The sequence below is a fragment of the Rhinolophus sinicus genome, chromosome 18 (assembly GCF_057876585.1).
Source record: "Rhinolophus sinicus isolate RSI-liver-muscle chromosome 18, RSI-T2T, whole genome shotgun sequence".
Taxonomy (NCBI): Eukaryota; Metazoa; Chordata; class Mammalia; order Chiroptera; family Rhinolophidae; genus Rhinolophus; species Rhinolophus sinicus.
This window is the reverse complement of record NC_142518.1, coordinates 111,155,540-111,166,545: the sequence shown is the minus strand read 5'-3', so window position 1 is coordinate 111,166,545 and position 11,006 is coordinate 111,155,540. Positions and strand designations below refer to the sequence as shown.

At 53.7% G+C, this 11,006-nt stretch overlaps 1 protein-coding gene across 1 annotated transcript; it reads right to left on the bottom strand.

Annotated features, from left to right (window-relative positions):
• Positions 1 to 354: 354 nt before the first annotated feature.
• ATP6AP1 (ATPase H+ transporting accessory protein 1) lies at positions 355 to 7,944 on the bottom strand. The gene is made up of 10 exons (XM_019719153.3): positions 7,719 to 7,944; positions 7,345 to 7,471; positions 4,929 to 5,003; positions 4,472 to 4,665; positions 3,936 to 3,976; positions 3,031 to 3,116; positions 2,386 to 2,621; positions 1,750 to 1,797; positions 1,437 to 1,668; positions 355 to 1,212 (listed from the first exon to the last, which is right to left on the bottom strand). Exons 1-10 carry the CDS (start codon positions 7,871 to 7,873, stop codon positions 1,003 to 1,005), a joined length of 1,404 nt encoding a protein of 467 aa, XP_019574712.3. The 5' UTR covers positions 7,874 to 7,944; the 3' UTR covers positions 355 to 1,002.
• Positions 7,945 to 11,006: the final 3,062 nt, after the last annotated feature.

Below are 11,006 nucleotides of genomic sequence, written 5' to 3'. Positions count from 1 at the left end.
GCCCCTCGGGAGGCTCGGCGCGGCCCTGATGGTCAGGCGCGCGCTGCTGCGGCAGCCGGGGGTGCCCCCTCGGGACAGGGGGGCAGCCATTGTCACGGCCGTCTCCCCCGAGCGCTAACCACCCCCGCCCTTCCTGCCCACTCCCTGCAGCCCCCTCCCTACACTAGCCGCTCAGGAGCTCAGCTTGCTAAAGACCCTCCAGCTCTCCCCTGGCTCCCCCGGAGAGGCAGCCCGCTGGACCCCGACAGGCCTTCCCACCTCCCCCTTGGCCTGACTACGGGGCGCCTCTCCCACAGGCCTCAGCCAAGCGCATCCCTTGTGTACAGTGCAGAAATGAGTGACAAGAGGCCGAAGCATAGCAACCCTTCTTTATTGTATTAGGAAGGAAAGCCACCGAGCAGCCCAGGCTCCTACCAGGCACGACGGGCAGGAACATGCAGAAACCCAGTGAGCACACCCCGGCCACCTGCCGTGGAGGTCCCCTCCTTCTCAGGCCACAGAAATAAACCACAATGTACTGCTTAATGTTAGCACATCACCAAAAAACAGTTAACACCAGTCAAGCTGGGCAGTTAATAGTACTTGTACCCCACCCCGCAACTCAGGGAACTTTATGGGGCTGCAGGGAGCCCCATAAAGCCTAGGGAAGGAACACCGACGACACAAAAGCACTATAAACAGCAAGAGGTGAAGGTGGAGAGATGAGAATAAATAAGGAGAAAGGGGAAGGAGGAGAGACCATTCAAGTCCCCTCCCCTCACAATCACCAAGGCTGGGAGATGGGTCTACCATCTATGCAGAATATGTACACCTTGTTGGTAGAGATGGGGGGTGGGCAGCCCCAGGGCAGCCCCTCAATGGGTAGAACGGGGAGCAAGACAAGGCTGAGGGGACTGGGGGTTCATGCTATGGAAGACAGGAAGCCCTTCGGTGCAGCATGCCTCGAGGTGAGAAGGCGACAACCTGGACACCATCACACCCTCAATCCCCATGGGCACCGAGTTACACAATCTGGGTCAAAGTGATGGCAGGCCCCTTGTGGTCATCAAAGCGGTCCATGGTCTTGAGGCTGAGGATCATGTGCAGGCCATAGGTGAAGATGAAAAGCATGAACAGGGAGGTGAGCAGCCCCATCCAGATGCCGGGGGAGAAGAAGCCAGCACAGTCACTGGCGTAGGAGAACTGCTCGCCCATCACGTTGAAGGCCTGGATCTGGGGGACAGAAAGGACCACGTGGCCCCACAGAGGGAGACCCAGTAAGGGCTGGGGTTCCCGAGTTAGTGGGTAGTCCAAATCTCACGGGATGGGACACCGTTGGGGAGGGATTCTGGACCACATTCCTGAGCCCAAAGGATGCTGAGATTTCAGGCCTCTGCTCCCTCCCCTCTCCGCCAGGGCCCTGCTACCTCCAGCCTGGGCTCCTCCCGGCTCCCTACCTGGAAGTCCTGTATAGTCATCTGCCAGAGAGAGGGCTGTGTGCGAGGCACAAGGAGATTGCCATTCTTGCTCAGACTGCTGACGTACTGGCAGTGGAAGGAGTAGATGCTGGGCCCCGTGACCTGGGAGACATTGAAGTAGACCACGGAGCCATTGCTGTGGATTTCCAAGCGCTCCATGGAAAACCAGTGCCGGGCTGACACTGGGTAGAAGCGGTTTGCCAGAATGAACCTGCCAGAGGCCACAGGGTGTCAGGCAACTGAGGAAGCCAGAGCCATGGCAGTCCACCCACACCTCAACCCTCAGACTCACTTGAATGTCACCGTGGTACCAAAGAGTTGTTCATAGGTCAGCGAAAGCCTGCAAGGCCAGAGTGAGAGGGGAGTTGTCAGGCTCTGGAAGGGCCCTGAAAAAATTCCTCAAGTCTGCTTCTACCTAAGCTGCCCAGGTCCTCGCAGCGACCTGAAGAGGCGGTGCCCCCACTTGATAGATGGGAAAGCTGAGACCCTATCACATTCTAGGTCAGGAAACAGCACACAGGTCCCCCACCTCCAGCTGAAGGCTCCTTCCTCTGGCTCCCCCGAGCCCACTGCCCCCTCCTCCTTTCAGCTCCCCCTTGGGGTCACTGAGATGTCCAGGTTGGGCTTTGGGGGTGAGGGCAATCTCTCTCACCACACAGGGAGGGTATGAGAACCCCAGAACTGGCTGGGGCTTGGTATGCACCCTTGTGTAGTCACCGTCAGATTACTCAAGGGGAGGTGTTAAATTCCCAAGCAACTGGGAAGTATGAACAACCAGGGTCCCAGCCAAGGACTAGAGAGCATGGGGAAGCAGAACTCTGAGCACCCCCCACTTCAAGAGCCCTCCACCAGTCTCACCCCATGCATCCCCGTAGTGAACACCCCCAACAAATACACCCACCGGCAGTGGCAGGTACTTTGCCCTTACCTGGCAAAGGAGTCATTCCAGAAGGAGCCAGTCAGGTTGAGGTCCTGGACCCCAAAGGTCATGGGGGTCAGATCCTTCCACTGGTCCCTGTATACCACTGTGAAGTTCTGGGCCCAGAACAGGATCCGGGGTGCGGTGTCATTGTAACTCACAGGTTGGGTCAGAGCTGACACTGGCTCTTTTTGCAGCAGCTGGCGACCTAGTCCCCCAGCCACCATGGGTACATCACGGGCCACCTGAAAAACAGCCCACAAGCCTTCTCTCAACAGCCCTGGGAGCAAGCCCCAAACCAAGTGGCCTGCCCTCACTGTCCCCCCACCGGTCATACTCAGAGGCTCTTCCTCCAGGAAGCTATGCCTGGCTGGCCCCTAAGCCTTTGTGTTATTCCTAGTCCCTCCAATTTAGGAATACTTGGACTTACTGCCCGAGCACGCCCGCCTGTAAGACTGACAGGGCAACATGGAAAGCTGCACCTGGAAGGAGTAGCAGGACTTTACGGCTCCTATTCATGCCCCCCTGACATCGACCCAGGGGAGAAGCCAGCTCCCATCGAGACATTCCACTGGGAGCCACCCACCCCTCCAGGCCGACTCACTACGCAGCCTCTCCCCACACCTCCCAGGGCCCCTATGGAAGGGCACGTACCCTGGACGGGCGGACTGCCGTGAGGGCCGCTGTGTATGGGACATCTTCAGACTTGAGCGTGCTCAGCACCTGCCCAATGACCTCATCTAAGGGGCAACAGGGAGAGCAGAGAAGCAGGTCACAGGCAGCCGCTACAGCAACGCTCCCCAGCAGGTGTTAGAAAGCATCTGACCTTCACCAGCAGAGGCCAGGTCATGCCCTTCCAGGTCCCCCATCACTGTCCTCTCATGATGGCACTCAGTGAGATCACCTTGTTGAGGTGGGAACCACCAGATGTCTGGACTGTGAAGTCCCCCCACCCTTGGCAACTGACATGTCCTCTGTGGTGGGAAACGGAGACCCTCAAAGAGCCGGCTCCCACCAACCTTCACCAGTGTTTTCCGTTTCCACTGCGATTCCTAATAGCAGCTGCTTCTCATCCCGTCCACCCCTGGGACATCTGTGGCCTAAGTCATCGGTTCCCTAATGTCAAGCCCTAACTAAGGGGAATGAGAAAAGACAGAGGCGGAGGAAACTCCGAAGCTACCCACAGGTTTCTGATGGCCTTCCATGGGGAACGACTGTCCTTTATAGCAAAAAGAAAACAAGCCTTCAGAACTGTTTTTTGAAATGTTGCTGGTCTATTAAACCCAAAACTACAGGATTCACCCTGCCTGAGTGATAACTGGCTCCACAGGTGCCAGCACAGAGGACACCCTGATGCCCCAAAACCTTTGCCAGGCAGGGCCCAGCTAGAGAGGAGTGAGGCCTGGGGGGCCAACATTTCCCCGCTCAGCTACCAGCTGCTCCAAGAAGCAGGGGGGCTGCCCTGAGAATGAGGAGGGGCTGAGGAGTGGTGGACCAGCTCTCTGTGGCTGAGAACTGGATAAGGGTGGGAAATGTGCACCCTCCCTGACCCCACTCACCATTGCCAGTGAGGACTTCCCTGGGTGCCATCAGGCCCGAGCTATGGAAGAGACAGAGCATTAGAGCCCCTGCCATCCACCCTCCCGGGTGGCATCCCCTCTGCCCCTCTAGCGTGTGCCCCCCTCCACGGAATATCCTTCTGCTCTAGTCCCCTTCACCTAGCACACACCAGCTGGGGACTTTGGGGGCCACGGTCACTGCTCCCTCCACACCTTGTGCTGACCTCATGGCCCCACCCGGCCCTGCTTCACAGTCCTGCTCACGGCCCTGCCACCTGCTGCGTGAATGGATCCTGGCGAGGCAAGTCGGCTTCCCATCACCAAGGCCCACGTCTGTCTTATCTCTGGAGGCCCAACAGGCCGAGTTCAGTGTGGGCACCAACTTCCGAGTCACAGCCCAGCCAGAGGCCCTTCCTGCTTCTTCTGGCCGCACAGTGCACCTTCTAGAAGGGCTTTAAGGCTCTGAACGGGAGGACTGCCATCTTTGAGTTGTGCTACCAGCGCGCAGAGCCTTGCAGCTGGAGGCTGGGCCATACCTGGCTGTGTAGGGCAGGCGGATGAGCAGCAAGGCTGGGAGGCTGGCATTGAGCTTCAGCTCCCGCAGGGTGGCCAGGTCCACGTGCAAGGGGCTGGCCCCGAGCTTCTCCTGCAGGTAAGTGGTCAGAGTGCTGACCGCATACCAGTCGACAGCGGGAAGCACCAGAGAGGAGGGGGCCAGGTCCAGAGCATTCTGGGGAGAGAGAAGAGGTGGGGGATGAGTTAGCAAGGGACCAGTGTACCTGGACCAGCCCCTCAAACCTCTCTGGCAAGTCACACCCACACAGGAATCTCATTCCGGGTCAGAAAGAAAATGCTGCATACCCCTGGCCCGACACTCAGGCCTTTCTACCCCCAAAACCAGCATCTCTGGTTCCTAAGGGAACAGTTCTTATTGTGCTGGGGGAGGGGGTACAGGACAGCCCCCATAGCCCGCAGCTGGGAGAGGACTCTTACCTCGAGGTTAGAAAAGGCACTGTCCTGCTTGTTTCCGAACACACCACCATATGCTGTGAAGTCCTCAATGCTCAGCTAGTGGGGAAGCAGGGAAGACAGGCTCAGAAGGTAGGGCCAGGGCAGGGGGCAGACACCTTCCCTGTTCATATGCAGGGCCAGCAAAATCTCATTTAGAGTCAGAAGTGGTCTGGTCAAAAGAGCGAGCAAGGGTGAGTTGGGAGTGGGGGTGGGGTGGAAGGTTCTTTCTTTTCCTTAGCACCCTCCTGGCGGGGTGAGGGTGAGAAAACACGGAAGGCAGTCATGCGGTTGGGGGGAAATCTACGGGCAGCTGACTTGTGGTAACCGCAGGAGTAAGAGTCAGCTGCCTGCCTGCAGATAAGAGGAACTGGATAGGGAAGAGGGAAGCTAGGGGAGGGGCTGGGGGGCAATTAGTAATATTTACTGAATGCCCCTGCAACGAAATCAGAGAAAAGGAGAACCTGCATGCCAGCTGCAACAGCTTGAGCCACCTAAGTCCAGTCTGGATGGGACGTTTTCTAAAGGAGGGTGAGAAGTTCCCCTCCCCGTCTGGCTTTGGTGGGAGAAAGATGTGAAGATCTTGGAACGCACTGGAGGAAGCACTGAAGTCTTCTGAGCTCTCTGGACCACAGTAACCCCGACGCCCATCCCTTTTCCTCTGCAACCTAGTCATGCCCTTCAACTGCTGCCCTCCACCACAGCTCCCAGCTTCCTCTGGCTTTTCCTAGTTAGGCCTAGAGGAGATCTTAATCAGCTTCCCTAACCTCATTCTGTTTAGTACACACACTTGCCCAGCCCTCCTCTCCTCTCTGGGCAGGAATCCTGACCCTGTTTGGCCACCTGGGCTCTCCTCCTTGAAGCCCAGGAACCACCACCATCTCCTCACAGCACTCCCTGCTAGAAATAACCCAAGGCTTCCTGCCACATTTAGAACTGCAATTAATCTTTTTCCTCCTCATCTCCTGGCTACTGGCTGACCACCTTCAGCCCTTTCTCTCACTCCCTACACTCCAGCAACACCAGCTCTTCCCTGGGCTCACCAAGAGCATTCCTTGCCCAGGGCCTTTGCACCTGCTGTTCCCTCTGCCAGGAACACCCTTCCCCCCCATAGCCACATGGCTCCATCCCTCCCTCCATTTAGGTCTTTGCTCAGATATCACCTCCCATTGAGCCCTTGCCTGATCACGCTGATCTTAAACAGGGTTTCAAGCCACTCTGGCCCCTTAGCCTTCTTTCTTCTCTAAACACTATAGTACTGACATTATATCACAGATGAAGTTAGCACTGACTTGTTGCCCTCACGAGAACGTCAGCCTCCTCAGGGTAGGGGCTTGGGTTATTCTGCTCAATGTTATGTCCCCAACATTTAATAGCTGGTACATAGTAGGCAGTTCATATTTGGTAAATGGATGAAGGCCTTAAGGCAGAGGACCACAGCTAGATGTTTTACGTGGATTTTAAGAACTGCATCTCACAGCCCTCTGATGTAGGTGTTATCTTCATTTTACAGATGCAGAAACGGGCATTCGCAGATTATTTCACACGTCCAAAGGCTGGTTAAGCAGTGGAAGGAACTAGAATCGAGTTCCAGTCAGACTACATTATTTACCACCTCCTGGAAGGACTACAGGCCAGCATGACTGCCACAGCGTGCCCACAGAGTGACGTAGCAAGACGACAAGGGGAATGAGCGTTAAGGGCCACCAACGAGGAAGGGACAAGCAGAAGCCCGCTAACTTCCCCAACACCAATCCCAGACTGCCCTAGACTCTTCTCATGGTCTACATGCCTGCTTTGGGGAGGACAGAGAGACCTGGTTGGGAGGGAAAACAGAGTGCCTGGTTATAAGCACAAACTGGGGGCAGGGGGTGTCTGACGGACTCAGGCTGGAACCAATTGTGGTGTGCATAAAGCAGCCCATCACTGCACCTCTACAAGCCGTAGTTTCCTTGGCAGTAAAACCAGATAATGACAACAGTTTAGCACGTGCAAATGAAGCAATTCAATAAGTGATCATTTTTTGATTATTTCTATTACGATCACTGAGTCAGAATCACAACTCTGCTACCCATTAGCTGTGTGACCATAGGCAAGTCAATTCCCTTCCTTGGGCATCAGTCTTCTCATCTGTAAAGAGGGTGGATAGTCCCCACCATGTAGAGTAGATCAGATTAAGTGCTTGGTACTCAGTAGGCATTTGGCCTCTGACCCCTTGCTTCCCCCAATCAAGTTGGTGCCATTTCCAGGCCTACACCATTCCCACTGAACCTTCTCCTACAGGCCTTCCCAAGAGAGGAGCCACACCTCCTTGCAATTGAAAGAAGGTCACAGAAGCTTTCCTTGTGGAATGGGCCTCAGTGTCCCGGGACCGAGGGAGAGAGGGCTGGGGCAGGCGCACCTTGTCCTGCAGGAACAACAGCACATTGCGGGGGCCCATTTCCAGGGCGGGGTCTAAGTAGGTAGAGAGCTGCATGTCGCTGGTGATGTGGCCCTCGTGGGTATCGACCGCAGGAGCCCACAAGTCCCTGTCAGGGGACAGAAGAGGTGTTGTGAAGCGAGAGCCCATAGCTTGAGATCCGAAGCCCATGGGAGCCCAGCTTGATGCGGGGGGCCCGGAGCTTTCTGACCCTACCCACTAGCTAGGGGCCACCGAGCAAGAGACAGTTCCCTCTGGGCCTCGCCGCTCCTCGCCGAGGACAACCCTGGAGTTGGGCGAGGGCACCTCAGCCGCCGCGGCGCGCAGCGAGGCCCGCCCCGGCCCACCCTGCTCACCGGTCACTCGACCACAGCACCAGGGGCACCTGCTGCTCCGCCGCCGTTGCCGCCGCCACCACCAGCAGCAACAGCGGCAGCCACCGAATCTGCCACAGTGCCGGGACCCGCCGCGTCCTCGCCCGCACCCGAGCCGCCGCGGTCGCCGCCATCATAGCTTCAGCCTCCACTGTCTCGACCACCGCGGCCGCCGCAGATCGGGTGATCGTCGCCCTTGCCCAAGCTCTGCCCCGCGCCACCATTGGCCAAAGTGCAGTCCCGCAGGCCAGGGCTGTAGATGACAGGACAAGGAGTATGCCACTCATGGCCACTGCTTTTCACTGATTGGCTGTACGTGTCTCCAAGCACGCACGTTCCTTGTAGAAAGGGGGCGGGGCCACGCTCAGTTGTCTCCCGCCCTCAGCCTGCTGGCCCCGCGGGTTCTGACCCGACAGGACAGGCGGGGCGAGGCGGGGGCGGGGCCAGTGGGGTGCCAAGGAGAATTCCGCTCCACAGGTCCCTACTCGCATCGCTTCGCCCCTGTTTTAATCTTCTTTCTGCTTAAGATTGCAAGAGTGGTTACTTTTTCCTGCAGATGGACCCTCTGTGGGAAGAGAAAAGGGCCCAGGGTAGTGTCCGGAGGTACACCAGCACGTACAACGGGCAGGGAGGAGGGTCCGTAGGAGAGACCCGAGGAGCATCAAAGCAGAGGGGAAACCCCAGGGAGAACTTGGTTTCATGGACATCGTGATTACTATTGTCACTGTCAACTGCTGCCAGGAAGCAGGTAAGATGAGGAAACTGTTTCTTGGACTTAGCAATAGGTAAAGACTTGGGCAAGAACGATGTCAGTGTGAGGAAATAGAGACACGGTGTAGGATTGTCCTTTCTCGAAGTTTGCCTTAAAAAGAGGAAAGAGACAGAGTGACAGCTAGAGTCAGAAGATAGGAAACACCGCCTCAAATGAATTGGGAGACTCATCTTTTTCTGTACCATTTTTTGATGTCTCAGATTGATGACCAGTAGAAACAAACAGAAAAACCCCATGACTATTGCCAAATATTGAACTCTCGTTAAGGATATGTACACTGATTTATTTAGGAGGAAGTGGACTGATGTCTGCAACTTAGTTTGAAATGCACCAAAAATAAAATGGAGATAAGTGTTGGTACAGAGATAAGTGTGTGATAAAGCAATGATAGTAGTATGTTAATGGCAGAAGCTAGAGGGTGGGTATAGGTGTGTTTACCATAAGCTTTTTTTGACCTTGCTATATATGTACTGGGTTGAACAGTACATCTAGAACTTGTAAATGTGATCTAATTTGGAAATAGGCTCTTTGGAGATGTAATCAAGAAAAGGTGGTGCTGAATTAGGGTGGGGTCCTTATAAGAAGAGGGAAATTTGGACACAGACACACAGGGAAGAAGGCCGATTGACTACGGAGACAGATTAGAGTGATGCAGCTGCAAGCCAAGGAACTCCTGAAGCTACCAGAAGCTGGAAGAAGCAGGAAAGATTCTTCCCCAGAGCTTTCAGAGGGAGGCACGGCCCTGTTGACACCTTGATTTTGGACTGTTGGCCTTCAGAACTGGGAGAGAATAAATTTCTGTTGTTTTAAGCTGCCTAGTTTATGGTAATCTGTTACGGCAGCCCTAGGAAATTAATATACTATATGTTTGACATTTTTGATAATAAAAATACATGAAGAAGAAAGTTTAATAATGCCCACTGTCAGCAAGGATGTTGGGAAATAGTCTCACCTACACAGTGAGACTGTGTATCAATTGGTAAAAAGTATTAATTGGTAAAAAGTATCAATTGGTAAACCCTTTCTGGAGGGTAATTTGGCAGCATCTCACAAACCATAAAATGTGTATGACCTTTAACCAACCAATTTCCCACTTAGGGATCCATTACACAGAAATAACTCAGCTGAGCGCAAGACGCACGTACAAAGAGATCCATTGCGGCACCATTTGTACTTGAAAAAATTGGGCACTCATGACTGGACACTGCCCAGCTGCTACTGCTTCCACTGCTGCCCTTCAAACACCAGGATGTTTGTGACTTTAACCAGAAGGCTGCTGAAGAAAACCAACACCCCCAGGGCCATGCCTCTCACGGGCAGAAGTCAGTCTGCATGCATATCCCTTGATGCAGTGCAGGAAGGCACACCAGGAGGAGCTAGATGCTGGGGGCCACCATATCAGGTACACAATGATTCCCTCTCAGCCCCATGTAGCTGACAGCCCACTGATCCCCTCCACTTGTCAGATCACCTGCTTACGAGATTGTAGTCGTCATTGTCACAAATGTGGCTTGGATTAGGACAGTGGCAGCTGAGCTACCACACAGAGACACAGAAGGGAGAATGCCATATGAAAATGGAGGCAGAGATTGGAGTGACATGTCTACAAGCCAAGGAACAGAGGATTTGATGACCACCCCCGGAAGCTAGGAGAAGGACACAGAACAAATTCTCTCTCGGAGCCCTCAGAAAGAACCAACCCTGCCCACACCTTCACCTGGGACTTCTGGCCTCCAGAACTGGGAAAGGATAAATCTCTGTTGTTTCAGACCCCCCAGTTTATGGTGCTTTGTCACTGCATCTACAGGAAACTCATGCAGTATATACATCTTTAGCTCTGCCATTTGCGTTTCCTCTTCTGTGAAATGCCTGCTTGCACATATCTTCCCATTTTTATATTGGACTATCATTTTCTTATTATAGTTCTTTAAATATTCTGGGTATGAGCCCTGAGTTGGTTGTAGGTAGGTATTACAAATCTTTTCACTCTCTTAATGATGTCTTCTGTTGAACAGAACTTCCTAATTTTAATGTAGTCAAATTTACCATTGTTTTCTTTATGGTTAACATTTTTGATGTCTTGTTTAAGAAAATTTTCCCTGCACCCAAAATTATGGAAATTTTCTCCTACATTATCTTCTAAAGTTGTCTTGTTTATCAGACTTTTATGTATGGTGTGACGTCGGGGTCAAGTTTTTTCCCCATAGAGATCTACAGTTGTCCCAGTACTGTTTATAGAGAGATTTTTTACTTAAAATTTTTTCCCCTTCTTCTGCCTCCCCCCCACACACACTCCGGTTCAAGCCGTTGTTTCTCAGTCTAGTTGTGTAGGACACAGCTCCCTGGCCCATGCTGGTGTTATGAGCCTTGTGCTCTTATATGTAGACAATCCTATCATCAGCAAATAATGATAGTTTTATTTCTTTACACTCATTATACTTTTGATTTCCTTTCCTTGTCTTACTGCTCTGGTACCACTAGTACAATAGTTTTGTTCC